Below are 24,441 nucleotides of genomic sequence, written 5' to 3'. Positions count from 1 at the left end.
AGTGCTAATACATTTAGTGACACTGAGGAGGACGTAGTTGTATAGGCAGAGCAGATAAGGATTGTTGGTGTGAACTGAGGGACCTCACAGCCTGCGGGTAAGTGCTACTTGAAAAATCTGATGCTTCTTAGCCTTCTGCCTGATGGTAGAAGGATAAAAAGAGAATTAGCAGGGTGCAAAGAATCTTTAAGTATTTTCAGTCCAGTATTAAGTAAACGGGTGTTGTAGATGATCACAGATCACCATTCACTCACATTTATACCCTGAGCCTAAGTGCTCAAACAGAAACTAACATTCACACATATTCATACACTGGCGGAACAGCCACCAATTCGGGGTTCAGTATCTTGCCCAAGGACAATTGCAGCCTGGAGGAGCTGGGGATTGAACCGCCGACCTTCCGATTAACGGGCAACCTGCTCCTGAGCCACAGTCGCCACATCTGACAGGCTTATTTTCTTTCCGCCGTATGTCTGTATTTTGTATCCACCTGGAAATTTGTACCAGAGTCAAAATCCTCACAGATAAACAGACATGTTGATTCTGCTCCTAAAAATAAAATCCAAGTTGTAATTAGCTGGAATCATATTTTAATGCTTCGACTTAGAATTTTCTTATTCTAACGTACCTGTCAGTCAGTGCAGTAGTGTTATTTCCTTAACACAGGATGAAAGCCCATTTCAAGATTGCCATGCTCTACAGTTTATGTCTTTGTGTCCTGCTGAGGCTGTCCTATTGTGGCCAGCTCTCCATCTACCTTTTCCTGGACTCATCAGTCATGCTGAAATAGCTCACTAGTCACATCCTATTCTTTTTCTTCTCAGCAAGACCTCTGTTACTTCTGCTCTGCTCCGCCTCTGCTGGGTCTCCTTTGATGCTGAGGACAGCAGTGACAGATATGAAAGCAGATGAAACTGGGGCCCTAATGCCCCCCACCCCCAAACTTTGACCACTTCGTAATTGGGAATTCAGGGAAGAAAGAATAGGCGACAAAAGACATTTCTTGTTACCTAAAACATTTCTGTAGATAATGATATCTACTCCATGCCCTTCATCTCATATTCCAGTTACTTCCTAAACATGGGGCATTTTTTTGGTTTTCTTTTCCACACTTTCTGTGTGTTTTCATTTGATTTCAAGCTGATGTTAAATTAAGTGAAGATTGTTAATTTGTCTATAGAACATAGAAAAGATATCAATTCAGGTATGATGTAGGTATGATGCAAATTAGCGACAACAGGCATAAACGAGAAACCAGGGCTTGCAAAAGATTCCTAGCTACGTATGGAATATGCACAAACAGGCATTGGGGGAATTCATGCGCTATCTTGGCTTGCAGTCTGAAAGGAAGAGGTGTGATGTGAATTTGCGACAATTGGTGTCAAGGGGTTAATAACGGCTGATCAAGGGGGCTGAAGAAGTGATTAAAAAGAAAAACAATTTAAAAAATCTAAATTGAATTTATTATAGATATTTTCAGAGCCCCAAATGAGCTTTTGTTGGGGGTGGGGGTGGGCGTTGCAGAATATATATGAACACTCTGGAGGGATTTGTTCCACAGAGGGAAGTCTTAGGTTAGAACATACAGTTACAGGAAAAAGTATGTGAACCCTTTGGAATTACCTGGATTTCTGCATAAATTGGTCATAATGTGATCTGATCTTCATCTTCATTATAGTCACAAAAATATACAAACACAGTCTGCTTAAACTAACACCACACAAACAATTATACATTTTTATGTTTTTATTGAACACACAGTGAAAGATTCACATTGCAGGGTGGAAAATACTTAATTGATAGTACATGATGTCATCTCACAGTCTGGGGTATAAGAAGACAACGTCTAGGTAAATACTGTAATTGTGAGAAAATATTATTTGTGAAAGATTCAGCTTTATGTTTTGTTTGGCTAAAATAAGAATTAGAGCAAGACCTAAGTGAAACAGTAGAAGGACTTGAGACTGGACTCAAGATTCTGAAAGGACTCAAGCGGTAACGCAGTGAATAGTACTTTAAGGGCCTGATTTACTAATATCCCGAATAAAGAGTACTAAATTGCATGTGCATTCTAAAATATTGCACGTGCAATTTTATTACCTGTTATGGGTGATTTACTAAGAATTATTGCGTAGATGACAACGGGAGCAAACACAATGGAGGTGGCAGTATTTAAATGAGGGTTTTGCGTGTTTTAATGGTTTCTGCCATGGAGAATCAGGAGGGAAAGCAGCCACTGCGTAAAAACCTTGGTTTGTTTTATTCGCTCCGCGATCTCCTGTCCCTGACCCTGTACGCCCCAACACCCCATTCCCTCTCCAAGTCCTCCATATACAGTGGGTTGTGTCGCTATTACGACAGGGGTGCTGTGAACAGTTGGTGATCGTTCCCTCTGGCTGGATGAATTTTACACGTGATCCATGCACTGCAGCTGGGAGCACCATGCAACTTTCTAAATTCTTCCCTCTCACGGAGAAAAGAAGTCAGGTCGAAACGAAGGTTGCTTCATTGGCATGAACAGTTTTGCCAAAGCTAAAGGAAAATACAAAAAAACCCCAATTCAATTCATATAGTTAATTGAATAAATAAAATAAAAAAAATGTATTTCTATACATTGGATATAGAATAATATTATCTAATATTGTTAATTTCTCTACGTCTTCTTTCATTACGCCTGTGTCTTCTTCTGGCAACAATAACAGCAGCCATCTCTGCGCAACACTTAGCGGTTTGCAATTTTCTTTCTAATGTATTAAATACAGATGCTGTTGCACTCGCATGAAATTGTGTTTAGGCCTGTTAGGTCACAGTGTGTGTAGTAAATACATGTATTTGCATGTTACCCTCCCACTACTTTGCACAATAAAATTTAAATGCCCCAAATTGCATATTCATTAAGGCAAAAGTACTAAATGAACAACAGGTGCTTATCTTGCACTTTTGAAAGACATCATTCTGCGTGCACACCGTTAGTAGATCAGCTTAGGTACTAATTTGCTGGTGATATCAAGTTTGCACACATTTTTACTCACGCAAACCTTCAGTAAATCAGGCCCTATGAGCTTACAGGCAGTCTGGTTGGATGGTTGTCACAAAGCTTTAACAGACCTACTTTGGAGGCAACTTTTTCTCATGTGTAAGATTCGTTTCTCGCACACTAAGTAATATCAAACCTTATTTGAAAATGTGGAACCAGACAGGTCAATAGTTTACAGCACAAGATCTATTCATGTCTGTCTCTCTAACCCAATTCAGGCCTCCACAGTGGTCTGTACTGACAGCAGTAAGACAAGATTGAGACAAACCAGAGCAGGAAGATCAGGTTCAGAGTACGAACGCAACACTCCGACCGATTGTAACTTAATCCATCGAGCTCCACAATGATGTGGTATCCCGGCTGATAGAGACACAGTGCCCAACATCATGTCAGCCTGAAGATGAGGCTGTACGTCAGTTCTCAGTACGACTGAGTATGAAATTAAAAGCCCAGTGAGTGATTCAAATATAAACCAAAGGTCAATATTAAAGCAAGACTTGTAGAAGAAGAATTGTGTATTCTGACATTTCCTAGTGCTGTTATGGTCTTCACTCAGCAGCCACTTAACAGTCAGCTCCTCCAAACTGTGAATCATGTAGCTGCAGCCTCAACATAATAAATCATGAAGTCAATTATGATTGCCACTAAAAAAGACTGAGAAAGAGAGAATAAAAAAAAAAGGGAGAGAAAGAGAGAATCAAAGGCTTTTCAAAAAAGCCTCTTCTATAGGCTACTTGAAAGCGGCATTGGGGGGAAAAAACACATGATTTGATTAAGAACATGTATACAAAAAGTGAATGTGCCATAAAGATTGGAAACAAACAAACAGCATTCTTCTCCCAGGGCCGGGGAGTGAGGCAGGGATGCAATCTCAGTACAATTCTCTTCAATCTATATATCATTGAATTAGCGAACCAATTAGAGAGTTCCAGAGCACCTGGCCTCACCCTGAACGACACAGAGATCAGAGGTCTGCTGTATGCAGATGACTTAGTGTTGCTCTCACCTACTAAAGAAGGTTTGCAGCAGCACCTTAACCTCCTGCAGAGATTCTGTCAGACCTGGGCCCTGACAGTAAACACAGCAAAGACTAAGATAATGATCTTTCAGAAACAATACAGAAATCAGGTTACACACAATTTCTATTTAGACACCACTAAATTACAACATGGCTGTGAAAGATCTGAGGGACAAAGCAAGGAGAGCTAAACATAAAATCTATATTCCAATTGGAATCTGGCTGAAAATTTTCCAATTTGTAGCTACTAGAACCAATAATTCTATATGGCAGCGAAATTTCAAAACTAAATAATGAATATGACAAATGGGACAAAACAATCATAGAATCTTTCCATACTGAGTTCTGTAAGAGCATCCTGCAGGTGCAGAGAGAGAGACTCTTTCTTGCACATGTGGGCATGCAAGAAAGAGGGAGCATGCATATTTTATTTATTTTTTTATTAGATTTTATTATCTCTGGATTATGCATTTGGTCTCTTGGAACAGTCATTGATAGTGACCTGAAATTTGATGAAAATTCAGACGGTACTTCCTTAGGAATTAAAATGTTTTTAATGTAGATACGAAAATTATCATGCGTCCTTTATTGGATCTATTTTTGCTTGGTATGGTAACCTGAAGATGAGGGACAAAAAACACCTGAGCTATTTTGTAAAGGTGGCTGGCAAGGTTATAGGTGCCCCACAGGTCGATTTTATCCTGCACAAACCCCCTTCACTTTCCGTTTGAAACTCTTTATTATTTTATTAAGTATTTATTACATAGTATTATTATTATTAAGTATAGAGTCTCTGCTACCCGTGAAAACCTAAGATTATGATCCCTCCATAACCACATAGTTTTATTCCCTTTTTATACAAGACACTACACAATGCAAATTCAGCGCACTTCAAACCCATTCATGTGAGACAACTGCCACAGGTTAGTCAGGGTAAAAAGATACCAACACTAGCTGTTGGTAAGAAACAGTCTATGCAGTGTGGAGTCAACAAACCATTTTGAGCTGTACAAATTGTTTACTGCCATCACAGAATGAGGAAACATTTGCTGTTTGTAGACATTTAGAATGGACAGCCATGCATTGCCCCCAGCATCTGTAAGGCATAGATACAAACTGGCAGCAGCGACCAAACACCATTCCATTGGTTCACAGGTTACTTATATACACAGGTCACGACCTTAGCGTGGGCATGATTGCTGAGTAGTTCAACCACGGATTGATTTTCTTGTGGCCCTCGAACAGGCAAGAGTAACCAGTATTTTCATTTTCATAAAATCAAACCTCATTTTTGATGCTATTTATTTATCAGTTTACCTGATAATAATTATAATTATAATGACTTCTTTATATACAGTCGCAGGAAAAATATGTGAATCATTTTAAAATTATCTTGTTTTCTGCATAAATTGTGATAAAGTGTGATCTGTTCTTCTTCTAAGTCACAACAATAGACAAATACAGTCTGCTTAAACTAATACCACACAAACAATTATATGTTTTTATGTTTTTATTGAACACACTGTGTAAACATTCAGTGCATACACTGTGACAGCGACAAACTCCTGTTACTACGTCCTCAGTGCAGTACCCACGGGTGTTGCCAAATCAAACAAGTCTAAATATGTTGCTGAAAAGTGGATGAGATGCAATTGGGGGAGAAGGATGGGGAAGCTGTGACTGCAGTGCTGACCAGAAGTGGCAACAGGTGTGTGAATGGGTGGGGCAGTTAGGTAATGAGGAGAGGAGGGAAAGTCCAAGGACATCTGGTGGACGGCAAGAGGTTAGCGAAGTTAAAGAAAGAAAAATGGGCTGAGAGAAGAGATCAGATGGAGGCAGGAGGTCCTAAATTCCTCTCCTCGCATCCTAGTCCCTTCCAAGATGCGAGCAGAGGGGCCGCTGCACTGTATGAAAGGTACGGAGCCGGCAAGGTGGTCAGATTTGATACGCCTCTGAGCCGGAATGTTGGTAGTAACAGAGCTGGAACAGGTGTGAATCACTATGTGAAAGCAGACACACATGCGGGGCATTGGCGGACAGTCTTATTCTATTCTTTCTTTATTGTGGGATCTCTGTGTGAAACAGCTATAGAGAGAGTAATGCAAAGCTGGGGTGGGTAGTAACTCACTCTCAAATGAGTAAAAAAAGTTGTTGTTTCACATTCCTTTTTAAAAATGTACTTTTACTCTTTACTTGAGTATTTTAACATAAGTAGCTACAGTTACAATTTATACCTTCATTACAACTAGTCTGTTATCTACTATGCATTTTGCTGCATTAACTGAAATGAGCTGTCATCCATAATCCATCATGTGTGTGGTTATGCAGGAGAGCTTTAACCAGTGCACTTATGCCTAATATGAAGTTTTGCAAACTCAATGTCTGAGAAACAACCAGCAGCAATTGAAGAACTGCCCTCTTTTGCCAACAATAGTGTGTAGCACAAAATATGTCACAGCTCCACATGGAGCTTCGGGCTCAATGTTCAATGCCATGGCGCTCGTATCGGCGAGTGATGACAAACACTGGGGAATAACTTTTGTCTCAGAAGAGCGCCGGGCCACGAAGCGGGATGAGGTTTACAGGGAAAACGGCTTCTGCTTGTGGGTTTGGTGGGAGGGGCTTAGGGGATTGATACAAGCAGCATGTTTTTGTATGGTCAGTTGTTGCTGACTGCTGCTTTAAACAGAAATAGGTAAATTAGAGATAATCAATATGTAAAGTACATTCCTAGAAATAACCATGTTGCACAGCGGATGAAACATTTATTCCAAACAGAGACTTGAAAACTAACTTGGACCTGAAAATGACTTGTGAAGCTCTCTGGCCTGCCACAACCTTAATTTCTAGCTCTCTACATAAAGGACACACTACTTCTTGTTTGGCAGTGAACACTGGCATTAGACAAAACTTGCGAGGTGCAGAATTGTCCAGTATAGATGACATTTCTCGGATACTGGCCGGCATCAAGTGCTCGGCAAGCTCATTCTCTTTCCTCTTATCCTCTTCATTTTGTTCACCCACTCAACGTTCTTTCAGCTGCTCTGCTCTCTCCTCCGCATTCTCATTTAATCCCTCTCTCTATGTTCCTTCCTCTCTTATTTGATATCTTACCTTCCCTTCTATTTCTCCTTGTATCATGTCATATGAGCCCTGACTCTGTGGTGATGCCCATCATGTCTGATACCAGTGACCATCATTACAGCCAGTAACAGTAAATCCTCAGGGGGAGCTGCCCAGCTCGTTGCTAAGAAGCCCCTCCACAGGTCAGTGTGTGGTGTGTGTTATCACAGAAGGTGGAGAACATGAAATGGCTTCCTCCCCATCTGCTGTCCTTTTCACCTGGCTATTAAACAGTCACAGTATTTATTTTGACCACCTCAGGGAAGATGTAAAATGTATTCAATATATTTTGTATGTTTGCCCCTTACAGAAATTTGGGATGAATTTCATTAGCATGTTTTCTTGCTCTGGGCTTCAGAATGGGTTCAAATAACGTTCAAATATAACTAGGATAATAATAAAACATAATATCACTGTTACTGAAGGCTGTTCTCTCAGAGGCTCTAACCCACCGTCCCTGCATGATATCCCTCTGCACGAGCTAAAGACAAGCCTGCATAGATACAGAGGACTATTGTTCATCACAGTGAGATGTATCAACATTAGAACTTTGGTGGTAATTTTAATTTCTCTTTCTGGTCCTGAGGCTTATAACAACAAAAGTAGTACACAGCTGCTAAGGTATTATTAGTACGCAAGAGGTACCAAGCACTGCACCATACCAAGTGCACATAAACAACCACACTGATTAGCTGAGTTTCCACTTGTTTGCTTGATTATTGCGGATTTAATGGTGAAACCTTACATACCCGACACATGTTTTAAGACATAACAATGGTCTGCTTTGAAAAAAATATTTTGTGTCTCATTTGTTTTTTCCACAAAGAAGTTTAATGACCTTGCTACAAGTTCTTAAAATTACCCTACTCCATGTTGAAAAATCTATGAATATGCAAATTAAGCTTTAACTCCTTAATACAGATGTCTCCTAGTTTACTGAAATGGCCAGTGTATGTGTACTGGAGCCCTTGTGTCCACATTATATTTGTGCAATCTGTATACCGGACAACGATTGGCTGCCAAACCAGTTGAGACCAGGTGTTAAACTGAGAGGTAAGGTGAGCACAGAGAAGCAGGCAGGTGAGTGTGAAAACAGCCCTCTTGTGTCAAACTGCACAGCTCAAACAAGTAAAAGTCACATTAAGCAAACACGTTTTTGAGTGCAGGGGGAGTTTTAAGGGACTTGAAAGCATCAGATACCATACACTGCTGATGGTGCATTAAACCTGCAATCTGTAGAGTTCATACAGCCTACATCACTGATACACTGGGCTCCTGCTGTTGTTGTATTTTGTTGTATGTTGTCATATTTGGGGCGTTGCAATAACTCAGTCCGTAAGGATTAGGCTGGGAACCAGAGGGTTGCTGGTTCAAATCCCACTTGCCAAAGGAGGACTTGAGCAAGCTCCTGAACCCCCAACTGTGCCACACTGAGTGGCAGCCCCTCACTCTGATGTGTGTGTGTGTGTGTGTGTGTGCACTAACATAATAACAGAGTGAAAAAACATTGAGTTTCCCCATTAAATAAAGTATATCTTCTTCTATTGGTTATTGGCAAACACATCTCAAATGTTGCTGCAAAATATTGTGCACCACTGGCATGAAACATGTCTTCAACCAGTTCTTCAGTCATCTCTTTCTTGCATGTTATCGTCTTTCTGTGATTGAGGGCATGTTTTGCCTCATCATCTTGGGAATTCTAGAAATAAGAAAATAAATAAGAAAATTGTTTTTAGTCACAAAAACATATTTTCATATTTTCTCCACTTCTCTCAAGTGACATTTACATCTACTTCACTGCTTTAGAAACAAACATACTACTCACCAGAAGACTGAAGATAACCCAGAGACCTCAGTGCTGATTCCACTGATAACTGAAGTACAACCATTAAACAGTTCCACTGCTACTGAGGATGTTACAGGTATTTATTATCCCACAAGCAGCAGAGACCTCAAACACTCACCCTCTGTATTCCACTGACCCTTCAGGGCTATTTTTCACGTCACCTCTTCTCCCCTTACATTTCCACTGTCAATATGTGCCAGAATAAAAACCATTCAACACCACCCAACCTGTCCATCTAAACAGCCTTCTCCCCTCAGTTCCAGCAAGGTGTCCCTCAGTAAACAGCAGATTGCTCTTAATGAGCCACTGCTAGGATCCGTTGAAGCACTGTGTGATTTGCTTCATTTTAAGTGCTTAGTCATTCCAATCTGTCATTAACTGAAGCAATAATATTGCTATTGCTATTTTGAATTAATTTCACCTATACAGCAGTAGCACATGGGCCAGCTGACTGATTATCAGTTGATAATCATTAATGTCGGCTCAGTGGCGGTTTATATTTCAACTGACTAAGTCTACTTGTTGAATACTGACTTGTAATTGTAGTGACACAGCAGGAGTGGAGTCTCTGGCTGGATTCACACACCTATAATCTTCACCTACTCAAAGCAGTAACCCGAATGAAGGATCTCTCATCCTTCATAATAGTTTTATTTGTTTGCAGAGATGTGCCTGAGGACCACAAAAGTGAATGTTATTAGAATGGATTATTAGTATCATGGCCAGATAGGCTCTTAAAATGGTGTCCAGGGAGTCTTAAAGCTTCATCAGTAGGTTCCACTGAGATGAAACATTGTTTAATTTCACTGTTTTAGTCTGTAACATGTGCCACAGTGTAATCATGTTTATTTTGATGATGTCTTTCATTCCTGTTAAAGTAAGAGAAAGTGCGAAATATAAAGTGTGTATTAAATCATGTGACTTTAAAATCCCAGCAGAAATCTTCTCACAGGTATTTAGAAGATTATCTAATCAAACAGCAGTTACAGGGGCTGTGAACCCATCTTCACATATTTTAGATAACTAAATTATTCTTGATGGGAACCCTTAAAGGGGTTTGTCCTGATCACAGAAGCTCATAAGGGTCTTTCAAAGCATCGTAGTCTCGTATCTGGTGGCTCCCTACACAAGAAGATTACGAGCATTTGAATACAAGCAAAAGTTTTTCCAGATCAAACTGAAGGACGTTGGTGTGGTCAAGAAACATTTGTGGTAACATGTTACACCTTGTAGATTTACATACCATACCATTTACTCAACATATTTATATATTTGCATCATTTTCCCAACTCAAAATCACACAAGTTGCGTAATTCTTTTCCAACATAGGCTTCATTCACCAAACACTGTCGCCTACCATAAGGGTGGCTTCTTTGTTTCTGTCTTCTTTATACATGGTCTTGAATTAGTCATGGGACCTAGAAATACACAAAATAACAGAAAACCATTATAAATTTTAGGTAATGATTAAAATCAGAAATTCACTTGTTAAATACTGTTGCAAAAACACATTAAACAGCATCAATTTTGGACCCAGGGTGAACACATTTAGAAAGTACTATATGGTAAACACATCTCCATTGAGCGACTAAAATCTAAAGCAGCACAATATGATCCTACAGATCCTAAAACTTCAATGAAGCAATACATCAGGGAAGAAATAGAAAAGCAAAAAAGTAAGGCAATCATAAACATTGTAAGCCATAAAATCAGTGATGATTATGGACCAGAACATGTTTTACTGCCAACCTGCTCCTTCAGATTTGTCAAGCTCCCGGAATAAGATCGTTATCTGATTAGGACAGAAAAACGGGAGACGTATTTTCACCCTTTTTAAATTCAATCTCATGTCTCCGAGGGCAACAAAGAAAAAGCATTGCATGACATTATTGAATTTCATTATGAGTTACATCCGTGATCTGCGGGAGGAGGGGGGGTCGTGACGTGTGCCGCCGGTCGGGTCGGGCTGGGAGGACATAAAAGGTGGACGGAGCCCTCATTTCATCCGAACCAGGCAGCGTCACACACCCAGATCAACTTCTGCTGCTGACTCAGTGAGGAACAGAGACTCTCAACTCAAAGGTAACTTTCTGCTTTGTGCATTTTTTAGTCTCTTCAAAAGTTAGACTAAAAATGTATTAACTAACTACTCACTCTTTCTTAGCACGTTTCTATCGATATGGTCTGTTCTTTCTTTCTTTCTTAGATGCAGAGGTGCTTTGGGATTTTTTGCGTGTCGCTCATCTTTTGCGCAACTCTCTCTGAGTCCATCGGCTTGGTCATTGCGGTAAGCTGCTTAAGTTCAATAGGCCTATTCAGCGCAACTTTATTGTTATTTTGTCAAAAAAAATGCGATTGTGTGCCAAATCCGTCAGAGATACAGTACGGAGGCAGACCATGTAGAATTAGGTACAATATAAAATACTTCAGCCTATTATTAAATTATATGACCACATGCCATTTACTATGTATGATAACAAACCTGGAAAGAGAGGCAATGCTACTTGGTAAGCTATATAAAATGCTGTTGCAGGGTTACACATTAAAATGTGTAGTACGGTAATATAAGAATGGATGCCTGGAAGTGTTTTCCACAAAAGTCAAAAAGTGTATGCATACAGCGTTAGGCAAAGCCAGGCCCTGGCACAGGTCAGTTCGTCACATATTTAGCCAGACAAATTGAATTTATTGATGAGAGAAGTGAAGAAGCTCTGCTGGGACTGGTGGGTGCTTTCCTTATGATGAATGACATGGTCTGTTCTGTTTACCATGACAACAGAGCTTTCTGAGTAGTGATTTTTTAAGGGCAAAGATATCAGAAATCATAAACACCTAAGATAATAAAACGGCTTAAATTTGAGTATCTATCAGGGAGTGGTAATATGGGAGTTGAGTTGATAATTGAACAGACGATCTCAGATAAAGTTGGCTGTTGGGTTTTACACCTGTGTATATGTGTGTTTTTCAAAATGATGGGGATTCCACTACATAAAGAAGTAGGAAAGAGGAAGAGGAGTTCATTTATTTATTTTCTAATTCATTCATAGGCTTCAAATGTACACTACTGTATCAGCATATTTTATATTCCAAAACACCTAAAGACATGTCAGAAACACTGAGCAGCTGTGTGATCTGATCATTGTGTGTCACTGGACCCTGCAGGCAAAGGAGAAGCGTGGCTGGACTCTGAACAGCGCTGGCTACCTGTTAGGTCCCCGTAAGTACTGACTGTGCACACACACACACACACACACACACACACACACACACACACACACACACACACAGCCTACTGTTACACTGCATCAGTAATCAGCTGTTATTTAAAACTTTACTTCAACACATGTTCCCACGAGGTTACCTGTGCTGCCAACATGTCCAAATCATTTCTTTATCAGATCCTGTGAAAACACATTACACATTTTGGCTATTAAATTCTAACACACCTACTTTGTTAAGCTATTAACTTGGACAGATATGGGAGTCGTATCAATCTTCTCATCTAACTGTTCGCAAAACAGTTAATAAGCCTGTTTCCCAAAATGTTAAACTTTGTTTTGATATAAAAAAAAAAAATGGATCAATACAACCAAGTGTGGGAGTACATATCAACTGTTTATTGTTAAATAATTACTATATGTACACCTAGAAATCATTTTTAAAGCTTGTACACAGTTATAGAGCTGTGACTAATCTCTGAAATGCTTCCTGGGTCTTTACGTATCCCAGAGCTGGCCTGTATTGCCTAAAAATGTTTTCTATGTAGCATAGCTTACAAAAGAGACGGCCGAACTCATCTTCTGTGAATCTGATCTGTTTCTTTGTCCCTGTCTCCACTGTGTCAGCTAATTTAGTATAATTTAAAAGATTGCCTCATTACCTGTAGAGAACACATTAAGTGAACACTGGGTATCCAGATGTTTGTGTCTGTGTGTGTGTGTGTCTGTGTGTTCTTACCCATTAGTGGGTTCCAAATCAATCCAGAAAAGGAACCCTGGAAATGCTGTCCGTGTGTGTGTGTGTGAGAAGCCCAGGTAAAGGTTGCTCCTGCCTCATCCTGTGTTTCAGGTCGTATTGATCACCTAATTCAGATAAAGGATTCTCCCAGTGCCAGAGGCAGAGACGAGCTGGTCACTCAATGTAAGATAGAAACATACGGCCGCTGCAGGGCCTTGGTGTCAGGCCAGGAATTGCTTTGTCCAAACATCCCGCCTCTTAGCTGCTTCTGTCACTCATCAGGGGAGGACGTCTGTCATCCTACTGCTGTCTGCGCTTACGCATCCAAACACCTCATTTGTCTATTTGTTTACGTAATGTCGACAGAATGGGAGGAGGAGGAAAACACCCCCCTACTCTATCTTGTGAGCGTTAATGCATTGTTCTAAAATGGCCGCCCCATTCAGAGCTAGTACTACAGGTTAAATAGCCTAAAGTGGTGATGATGATTAGTTACCATATATGAACAAACAGTTAGCTGAATCTATTATATTAATGTTGATAATGGATTTTATTTAGATTTGGAAATTCCAACATCTCTCGCTTACGTTAACAGCATATACTATATGACATTACCTTGGATAAATCAGATCTTGCTGTGTGTTGACAACAAAAATACTAGAAACTGACATGGAAGCTATTTCAAACAACTCCCCATACCTCCCATATGTGTTTACTGTTTAACCCAGAGTAGGATCAGGAGAGCAATATCAGTTTGTCTGTCCAGTACAGAGGTGCTGTATGTCCAGGATAGCCTAGCTTAACTGCATTAATAGTTAAAAAGATGCCTTTCATCATTATGTTTTATATTGTACAGTATTGTATCATGTTAGCTAGATGTTAGCATATGCATACACTCTGTTTGCAGTGAATGTGTGTGCAAGGCAGCCTGTATAGCACATTTCAAACACAATTCAAAGTGCTTTACACCGGCATGGAAAAGCATTAGGATGACATTCAAAACAATAAGTTAAGTCATTTAGGGAGTTAAGACAGCCCAATGCAATGCTTTCAAAAATGAAAGTCTTCATTGCACAGAAACAGACCTGGAATGCAAAATGGGAAGCATTTTGTCCATGCAACAATTCCACAGTTAATACTGGAATGAATTCTTCATTGGTTGTTGCATATTTAGTGCTGCTGTCATTTTGCAGTTTCAGAATGTGAGAAAACTGAACCTGAACCTTGGGTTACCCTTTCAGTTGTGGTTTGCATTCCTTATGCAGAGCTAGTTAGATATAAGGGCAGTGACACATTTTCGATGTGTTGGCTTTGCACTCCAACCCATTGGATTTGAAATGAAAGAATGACTGACTCTCATCTATAAGTCGTGGGTTCCATCCACATCAGATGAGCAGTGCAGTTATTGTATCCCTTTTTACACATAACCCCCCTATTTTAGGGGACAGAAAGTAAGTGGTCAAGTTAACATAAACTTCTAGAGGTCATCATATTCAGTGTTTGGTGTTAAATCCTTTCCGTCAGCGACTGTCTGATCTATGACCCAGACATCAGCAGTAACTTGGTATCTTCTCTGCTGACAGCCATCTTCTCTTTTTGCTTTGGTTTTGTGTGAAACATGTGATCAAAGTCAGCTCATGAAGCCTGTAGTCACCGTTTCTTTTTGAATCCAATGTCCAGTAGAGCCAACATAATGAAAATATAATACTCTTCTAACTGTTTCTGACTCCACTGCATCTCTAACTCCCACTGTGGGAAAAACATCTAATAAGCATTATGTACAAAATGTCCCCCTGTGGAGGGATTCAGTATTCCCTAAACTGATCATTTATTTATCACATTAACAATTCAATAAGAGTAATTTTTTTATTAACATAGCAATAAAGCTTACAAGGAATGTTGTTTAACTGGGCACTTTTGATTTTGATAATAAAAATGCATTGCATTTAACATTGCAGTATATATAATATTAAATGTGAAGACAAAACCACCAAGAGCTCATAGAGATAAGAGGAGCTTTTTATACTTGAAAGGCAAAACCATTAAAATACATCATTTTCCCCCACTCCAATGTCATGTATTTTAATCGGATGTTTAAGCATATAGTTCAACACACACGCAAAAAGTGCAAGGGCTACCAGCTCAAGCACTACTTTAGCTAATGAGGAAGCCCCTAAGATGAGTCAAACAATTCCACCACTTAGCCTAATGTTCCTCCTCTTCACCCAGAGATCTGTGTACGGTGTGTGAACTTAAAGGCAAAGACACATACCTGAAGAAGAATGGTGAGTTAGGAAAGAAAAATATGACAAATAATAAAGCTTTTTAATTTTTATTCTCATAGTACGGATTAAGCAAGGACGTGTTTTGCAGCTTTCATCATTGTTAGGATTAGTGCTCATAGAGGGGTTGCCGGGATGTAACACTCTCCTAACTCTGAACAAAACCCAAATTACACTTAGATGTATTGATTGCTAGCGTAGTATATATGACAGTGTTGGAGGTTCTTTCTAGCACATTGTTCCCTTTTTACAGAGATAGGCTAGTTTCCACCTGCTTGCAGTGTTGTGCTAAGTTAGGCTAAACATTTGGAACTGACTCATCCACCGCGTGGGAGTTCCACAAGGTCGAACAGAAAAGCTCAGGGAAGTGGGAAGTACAGAGACTTTTCTGTACTCAAACACTAGAAATCTGCACAGACAACGAACCCTTCCCTTCCCTTCCGTCTTTGAGAGCCAACCTGCACCGCACTGGTATTGCCAAATTTGAGACATGATTGAGGCCATCTTTTTTGCATCATCTTTTAGCTCACCAGGCTAATGCCAAAGCATCGCCCTCAATCACAGCCAGAGCAAGTGCATATCCATTTATATGTAAGATAAAAAAGTACACACATGATATGCACCAAACAACTGATTAAGTCAGAGAGAGAAAAGGGACATTTCTGATTAAGTTCTATTTGAAAATAACCTCCACAGCAAAAAAGGTGACTGTGGCCAGGTAGCAGAACGCTACTGGACACACATAGATGACAGCATTTTTTTTAAAATGACACAAAATAACTTCAGCCTGTATGTTCTGGATGTGTCCTTTAAAAACCATCATTGGTGATGGACATGTTTGCTTTGTTCTGGTCTGTTACACAGCAGAGCTGTCATGAACCACTAAAACTGATTTGAACACAATAAAAAGGGTGTTATATAGGATGAGGACTTTGAACTCCGTCAGTAACATCTCCCTATGATCTGTAGGCCCACTGAAACTTTGTGCCACTCTTAAAGTGTGTAGCCTGCATAGGAATATACTGAGAGGTAATGATGCACCCACCACCATGGCTAAGCAAATTGCTTTGATTGTCCATTATTTTACTTTCATTTTTTTCATCATTATTATTCTAATGCATTCCCTTGTGTGTTTAAACTACAGTTGATCCTATTTTAAATGTGTGCTTTTTTATACTTCTTCTGTTGGTCAAATCTCTGTTTTACTGCAATTCCGTGAGCCAAGCCCTGCAGGTGGTCCGTAAAAGTTTGGAAATTGAACCAAACAATAACAAAGCAAATACCATGCCAACAATGTCCTTAGCTCTTCTTACAAGAATTAGGTGGAGGTGTGCCACGTGTTCACTGTGTATGCATGTGTGTCCAATGTGTGATGCTTCTGAAACAGTGGGATATTTAGCAAATATGTGTGTATTTTGGAGATTATGTTAATTTAGCACAACTGTTAATTCAAGTAATTTACTATTGCAAATAATAATAAAAACAGTTCATTCACAGCTGATATATGGGAAACCCTGAGCAGCTGAAATGATTTTCTTGAAAATTAGACATAGCAGTAATAATTTTATAACTGCAGTTTATATTTCATGGTGAATTTGCTGAATTTCAAAGGAACTGAGTTTAGGGCTGCAGTGCACTCAAATGCTCGGCTGACCCATCTGCTGTTTGTATGACTGTACGACTGTGATCACTCCTCATTGTCCAGATGGAATAGATGGACACAGGACACTCGGAGATAAGCCGGGTCTGGCTGGCAAGAGGGACATGGGCCAGGAGGAGGACTTCAGAACAGGTCTGTCTTTCTCTCACACACAGAAACAGGACAACCTTCCTCTGTCTATTGTTAGAAGATACACCTGACTGATGATTTTGATGAATGTTCTGTTGTGCACCTGTAAAAAAAAAAGCTCCTCCCTGCAGCTCATTGTTGATGTTTTTTAACTTTACTGGCCTCAAATGAGTATCAAAATATGGACCATTGTGTGATGTTACTGAGCACTTTAACAAAATCAAGTATTTCCGTGTTCCATAGAACCCGTGCTTATGACAGTCCAGCGACAGCCATAGATACCAGATTTTGTTCAGGATGTTTCCACAAATATAACAAAAATGCTTCTGAAATAAATGACCTACCTGAGCTTTAAAGCATCATCATGTAATATTTGGTGTAGTTTGGCGCCCCTACTGTTTCAGTGTTCTTCACCGCTGTTGTAAATAAGGATTTGTTTTGATTACCTTACTTATGATCAAAAACTAGCAAGTCGCTAACTTTGCTAACACAGCCAAACATCAACCAAGTGTGACAACACAAGACAGCAACATTACTGACTAGTCCAACAGAAAGAAGGCCAGCTCTGCCTGTCTTGCAGCCATTCAGCTCTTTTAGTTCACGCCAACGAGTAAAAGCCAGTCTGATATTTACTCTTGTACGGTCTTTCGCTCGGTCACTCTCTCTTTTTCTCTTCCTCACTTCCTCCAACAACACCTTCTTCTGGCTCTTCGCAGCCTCTGCCATGATATCCACACTGAGGATTCTGAGCTAGCTTCTTGTACATACTTTTTGCTTCTTCCTCTTCTTCTAGCCTGGAGTGGCAATGACAAGTCATGTAGCATCCCAATGATTTTGAAGCTCTTATTTTAACATAAAATTACTACATAATGTTCCTTTAACATGATGAACAGCAGGGCTATTGCTACATGCTGACACTCCCCTCTCAGCCTCTCTCCCAGCTGCAACACATGATCATCATTCTTTAAAAATATTGATTCAACACAGAAGAACTCATGTTGAAGTTCTGAAATGGGTCTGAAAACGAAAACTAGACAGTTGGCTGAAATTTTAAAATGTGTATATTTACATTAAGTCAATAAAGCAACCACCTACATCCCTCTGATGTTAGTGGTTAGTTAGTTCACTGGACCTTCCCAGAACGCTGATTTGCTTTTTGACAAAACAAGCATCGTCTGGTTCAGTTTTCTCTGTAATTCACATCTTTAAAATGAATTCTTCCAAGACATGTTGGCTTCTGGAGATATTCATTTCCCTACGTGTTACCAGAGCTCCAGTCAAACTTTACACCATACTACCAACTTCACATAACACGCTTCACTTTGTTGCTTTACCTTCACAGGTGCCCTGAGAATAGCAGATGGAGACATCATCCACACTGTCATTGACTTCTTGTCATACCTCAAACTCAAAGGTATGCGTATCATGTCTGTTCTAACTAACTTGACCAACAAAGACATCAAGCAAACAAGCTAAATTGCTAATGTGTGACTGTTTTATCCACTTTATAACAGCCCATTAATACACGACTCCTTCTAGTGGAGTAAAAAATGTACTGTTGTACTCAAGATGCCACTAGGGGAAGGGTCAATGGGTCATTTAAAGTGTTTATCCCCTTTGCATGAACGAGCTCAGAAAATTACATGCTGATCTGCTTGTTAGACTGTAAGATATATTGTGTACAAGTGGAAAATGTGTCCTCATGGTGGGCACTGGAGGAGAAGTCAGGAGGTCACTAAAATGGCCATGAATCTTCATTGGGTTGTAATGAAAATCCTTCAGTAAATACCATTGAAATCTAGTCAGTACTTATATAACAGATATATCTATCTATAGAGATATCTTATATATAAAAATGTGTACTGGATAAACAGACTGACTGAGCTGTCCATAGGCCCTGGTGGACTTTGAAGTGTATAATAGCTTTGACGTCGGTTGAACTGACAAATTTCTTGTCTAGTAATTGTCTCTGAGCCCGAAGACATCCAGCTTTGTGTATGTGTTTACAGAGATGGGAGCCTTGGACAGCCTTCCTTCCTCTGTGACATCAGACGAACTGGCCAATCCCTAATGATTCTGCCTCTCTGCATGTTATCTCCATCTACCCAAGTCTATGTTTCTGCTGTCTGGGCTCCCACTGCCCTAAATGTCACCTTACTGTAGCTCTTCACACTCTGATGCTGGATTTGTCCTGGTACTAAAAGAGCTGATTCTGTAACTCTTTATGACAGATTGATTGTCCCCCAAAAGAAATATCAGATCTTTCTTCTCCTGTGTAAATCTAATGTTATATCCACTGAAGGTCAGTGAGTGTCTACTGACTGTAGGTGGATCTAGGTAACAGAGACGTCTATTCAGAATCAAACACTGTATTTTCACCTTAATATACCATCATCTCATTTAATAAAATGGAGTGAAATAAACAAACAAATGGCACTGGACGACTTGAATTTCTTTCTCTCCATTAGTCATAGTCATAATTATCACTTAGATTTCAGCTGCATTTGAGTAAAAAAAAAAGAAGAAGCAAGTAGTACATGTTTCACCTTGCTCATTCAGTAAAATGTCTGAACACTGGATTTGTTATGAGAACGAACAACAAAAACAGACCTTCAGATTGTCTTTAAGGGAAATCATTCTTGGAGAAACCACATTTATTTGAAAACATGATACATGGGTACTTAAGTTTCTCTCTTAACTGTAGTTTAATGTCTTGTTCCATTATTATAATGTACTTGAAATTACCGTAGATCCTCTCTACACTTTGGGTTCATCATCAGGTTCCTGAGGAGTATTATCTTAACCATCAAAGTCAGTGAGATGATTTTGGTACACGTGCATTCATTATTACTTAGATACATTTTATGTCTGTTCCTTTGCCTAACTATGTGGAAGCACGTTTCTGCAAGACGTGAAAAAATACATGACATGTTGAATGAAAAAAAAAAACGTTAGCTTTTTTTCTCTCATAACTGTGACTTTACTATCTCAAAATAATGACTTGGTATTAGTAATTCGGTAAGAGTTGTCTTTTTAATATTGTGGTGAGTTTGTTCAATTAAAGCCATTAAAAAAAGTGCACCAAGTCTGTTTAAACTTTTTGTATTAATGTACTAAAATCTTGTGGAGCTCTAAAATGTCTATCGTCAGCACACAACAATGAAAAGGTATGTTTGTAAAGAAAAAATAGGCAATGACATTGATCAAGAATAGATCCTTGTGGCATATCTTAAAGAAGCTTGATATTTTTGACATGTAATCATCAATACATACAAACTGTTCTGTCGATATATAACAAACAGTTTACCAATGTTTTTTGTGAACATTTCTTGTAATCCAGAGCAGAACAAGATGCATAAGAACAATTTCAGTAGTGTTTTTTTTCTCCCCCAAAAGCCAAACTGATGTTTATACATAGTGTTGTTTATAGTTAAATGATGAGAAATGCATTAGATGGTAGCTAGTATATGTATCAAGTTGTTTACACTACACCAGGACACACTGTTTTAATTATATTCTTTTATTATATAGAGAAGGTTTTTATTAGTGTTACACCCAGTGTTTCATTTTACCATGGTATGTTCTCTCCACGGTAGTCCTTGAATCCTCCATGGTCTTTATCTGTGAGATTGGAGAGAACGGCCAACAGTCCAGAAACACTCTCCTCTACTGTCAAGTCAGCCTGAAACACAGAAACACATGCTCATAGGAAGACTTTGATAAGTGATAAGCCACAAATAACACTAACTCAGTCTCACATTCACACCCAATAGCTATTTAACAAGATTCAGTCTGACACTGCATTCATTTTGCGTCAGGGAAGGATTTTATTTAGCCTGAACATATTAGTGGTATCCAGATGCCCTGACATCATCTGTCAACACTGACGCTGTCCACTTAGCATCAGTTACGTTAACAGAGACAGCAGTTACTACTGAAAACTGTTGATGCTGGTAAAATGAGAGGCAACACATGACAAGTTCTCTTGATCTTGGGGAAAAACTGCTGAGTCATGCACAGTTGGTCATTTCATTAGCAAGGAAAAAAAATAATTAAACATTAGTAATAATGACAAACTACAAATATAAAATACTAATTCAAAATATTGATGAGTGATGACTCCCAACAAAACAAAGAGGGCACAAGCAGGAGACAAACAGGATAAAAATAATATAATCAAATCTCATAGATAGAGAGATAGAGTCCTGCTCAGGGACACATTGGTGGATGTCAGGGTGGGATTCAAACCCAGGTCTCCCACACCGAAGGCATGCGTCTTATCCACCGTACCATCACCACTCCAGGATGTGATACAACAATACAGAGACCAACTCATCAACCAGCAGCCCTACAGCATCTCTTGTGGTCACAAACTCCACAGCTTTTCTTTAGCATTGTTCTGCTGCTCCCACACTGCGTTAGCTGCTGTTCCATGGAACAAATTAAAGATTACTGGGATAACACAAGGCAGAACAGATGTTTTGTGAGAGGAGCAGGACTTTCACAGTATCTAATATGACAACTAGCTAGCTAGCACAGCAAGCTAGCATATTACCAAGCCCATTTAGCCATGCTGTCTTCATTAGCCTGTGTTGCTAATGCTGCATCATACATTCTCTGACAAACAAATAAGCCAACTGTTTGCCAACAACATCTTCTGCCTGCAAGTACCCCAAAAATCTGCTAATGCACCTTCAAGTGTGGAAATGACAGAATACTTACATCAGGCCCTCCCATGTCAGTCTTGACCCAGCCAGGGTGTAGAGACATACAAAGGATTCCATCTGACCCCAAATCAGTAGCTAGACACCTTGTCACCATGTTCAGAGCTGCCTATGATAGTTAGAAAGCAAAGTTTTGGTAAGCAAAAAAGAGAACCTTACCTCCTATTCTATGGATTTCAAATGCAGACACAAATGAAAAGCACCACTTTATTCACAAAACTCAATTCTGCGTGATTATTTTGTGTACCAAAATTCTGTGCGCTGACCTTGGAGGTGCGGTAGGAGTAGTTCTTATAGATGGCACCTTCCCCCCAGTTCTGTGTGATGGAGCCGAGAATGGAGGACATGTTGATAACAGCTGCTCTGTGGAGCCCCATCCCGGTCGACTGAGCTGCAGCAGTCTGCAGCAGCGGCAAGAAGGCCTGGATGCAAGAGCAACAGGCAGAAATTATCAGCCAAGAAGAACACAGAAGAGACAGAACAGCGACGCCAAGAGCAGAAAGCCATGGCAAAAAATAAAAAAATAAAAAAATCAAGCCTACAAAGAAACAGTTCAAAGAGCAAGATGAAAGCAGGAGATAATCTGGATAAAGATCAAAGTAGGCTACTGGAGAGTTTTTCATGTGTACTAACTGGATAGACAGTGTTGTTAAACTGTTCGGGCTATTTAAGTCATAAATGGAGAAGATGGAATCAAAACATCATTTTCTAAGGAGGCCTGTGGTGTAGCCTTTCAAAGAAATGTGCTGTAAATACACACACTGAACAAGTAATGTTAAGCAACAGGTGTACCTAATAAAGTGGCCAGTGAGTGTATCTACACATACATACGCATTTACACTCACCAGCCAATGTATTAGGTACGCTGTGTTAGTACCGGGTTGGACCCCCTTTTGCCTTCAGAACTGCCTTAATTCTTCACAGCATACTTTCAACAAGGTGTTGGAAACATTCCTCAGAGAGTTCAGTGAACTCATTGTCATGTTCAAGAAACCAGTTTGAGATGATTTTAGTTTTGTGACATGGAGCATTATCCTGCTGGAAGCAGCCATCAGAAGATGGTACACTGTGGTCATAAAGGGATGGACATGGTCAGCAACAAGACTCAGGCAGGCTGTCGCGTTTAAACAATGCTCAACTGGTACTAAGGGGCCCAAAGTGTGCCAAGAAAATATCCCCCACACCATGACACCACCAGCAGCAGGCTGAACTGTTGATACAAGGCAGGATGGATCCATGCTTTCATGTTGTTTATGTCAAAGTCTGACCCTACCATCTGAATGTTGCAGCTGAAATCGAGACTCATCAGACCAGGCAACGTTTTTCCAATCTTTTTCAAGTTCTTAGCTGACAGGAGTGGCAGGTATTCTGCATACCTTGGTTGTAACGAGTGGATATTTGAGTTACTGTTGCCTCTATGTCATCTTCAACCAGTCTCTCCTCTGACACCAACAAGGCATTTTTCTTGGATATTTTCTCTTTTTCGGACCATTCTCTGTAAACCCTAGAGTGGGCATGCAATTATAAAAATGGTGAACAGAAATAAACTATAATCAGTGGATATAATAAGTATTTGTAATGCACTTTATATTTAAACAAATCCCAGATTGCTACATGAAACTGTCACCATAATAAAAGCTAATGGGGAAAATCACACATCATGGAAAGAAGTCTTTCTAATCAATAAAGAAAGTTGATTGTGGTCCTTTTGTTGCTCAGACTAGACAGTGAATCATAAAACACATCAAATATAAAAACTTGTGATCACTCCAGTATGAAACTACAGTGATGTTCTGATGTATCAGATCAGTCCGATCAGCTGCAGCATCCAATCAATAGCGGATATCCAATAAGGGGGCCAGTAAAAGACTTCCGTGAGGCTGCTCTCTGTAGAGATGATTAAAAAGGAGGTCCCACCAGATGGCAGTGTTGTGTCACCTGAGTTGTCTGTCTCAATGCCTGAACCCACATCTGTGGTTTGCAGGCTTCCCTTCATCATGCAGACAATGCACACTAGTTTAAGAGTACAGGGTAAAGACTTCTGGTGTTTAAAATAAATTTGGTGATTATGTCACTGAACTATAACACAATGATTAATTAGAACATTGTCTGTGTGATGTGTTATTTTGAAGGGACAGCAAATTTATACAAAAACTTGGATATTATATTCATTCATTACACACAGTGATATATTTCAAATGTTTATTTCATTTAATTGTGATGATTAAAACTGACAACTAATGAAAATCACAAATCCAGTAAATCCGAAAATTAGAATATTACTTAAGACCAATACAAAAAAGGATTTTTAGAAATGTTGGCCAAATGAAAAGTATGAACATGAAAAGTATGAGCATGTACAGCACTCAATACTTAGTTGGGGCTCCTTTTGCCTGAATTACTGCAGCAATGCGGCGTGGCATGGAGTCTATCAGTCTGTGGCACTGCTCAGGTGTTATGAGAGCCCAGGTTGCTCTGATAGTGGCCTTCAGCTCTTCTGCATTGTTGGGTCTGGCGTATCGCATCTTCCTCTTCACAATACCCCATAGATTTTCTATAGGGTTAAGGTCAGGCGAGTTTGCTGGCCAATTAAGAACAGGGATACCATGGTCCTTAAACCAGGTACTAGTAGCTTTGGCACTGTGTGCAGGTGCCAAGTCCTGTT

The 24,441-nt window shown here is 39.7% G+C and overlaps 3 protein-coding genes across 4 annotated transcripts in view; 2 read left to right on the top strand and 1 right to left on the bottom strand.

The window, feature by feature from the left end:
- Nucleotides 1–24,441, top strand: part of ntrk3a (neurotrophic tyrosine kinase, receptor, type 3a) — a 530,438-nt gene that overhangs the window by 153,464 nt on the left and 352,533 nt on the right. The window lies entirely within an intron of this gene.
- Nucleotides 10,966–19,488, top strand: gal (galanin/GMAP prepropeptide). Of its 2 annotated transcripts, XM_046037711.1 has the most exons (6): nucleotides 10,966–11,106; nucleotides 11,231–11,311; nucleotides 12,187–12,241; nucleotides 16,969–17,055; nucleotides 18,395–18,466; nucleotides 19,062–19,488. In XM_046037711.1, the coding sequence occupies exons 2-6, from the start codon at nucleotides 11,231–11,233 to the stop codon at nucleotides 19,121–19,123; spliced, it is 357 nt and encodes a 118-aa protein (XP_045893667.1). In that variant the 5' UTR covers nucleotides 10,966–11,106; the 3' UTR covers nucleotides 19,124–19,488. The 2 variants fall into 2 exon arrangements, with proteins under 2 accessions (XP_045893667.1, XP_045893666.1); XM_046037710.1 differs by lacking the exons at nucleotides 10,966–11,106; nucleotides 11,231–11,311 and adding an exon at nucleotides 11,863–12,020.
- Nucleotides 19,675–22,198, bottom strand: LOC123961913 (C-factor-like; the record flags this gene model as incomplete). The annotated part of the gene is given in 3 exon segments (XM_046037709.1): nucleotides 19,675–20,734; nucleotides 21,775–21,885; nucleotides 22,043–22,198. Coding segments are annotated over 3 exon segments (381 nt in total), but the record flags the coding sequence as incomplete, so codon positions are not given.

This window comes from Micropterus dolomieu, linkage group LG22 (genome assembly GCF_021292245.1).
Source record: "Micropterus dolomieu isolate WLL.071019.BEF.003 ecotype Adirondacks linkage group LG22, ASM2129224v1, whole genome shotgun sequence".
NCBI classification, from domain to species: domain Eukaryota; kingdom Metazoa; phylum Chordata; class Actinopteri; order Centrarchiformes; family Centrarchidae; genus Micropterus; species Micropterus dolomieu.
The sequence above is the reverse complement of the archived record's forward strand: the minus strand, read 5'-3'. Positions and strand labels throughout refer to the sequence as shown.

Excerpts from the sequence above, each read along its gene's own strand:
- gal (XM_046037710.1), top strand. The coding sequence starts at position 11,907 with ATGGGAGTTGAGTTGATAATTGAACAGACGATCTCAGATAAAGTTGGC. Across the intron at positions 12,242-16,968 it reads TGGCTACCTGTTAGGTCCCC|ATGGAATAGATGGACACAGG; the intron begins GTAAGTACTGAC and ends CTCATTGTCCAG. Across the intron at positions 18,467-19,061 it reads GTCATACCTCAAACTCAAAG|AGATGGGAGCCTTGGACAGC; the intron begins GTATGCGTATCA and ends ATGTGTTTACAG.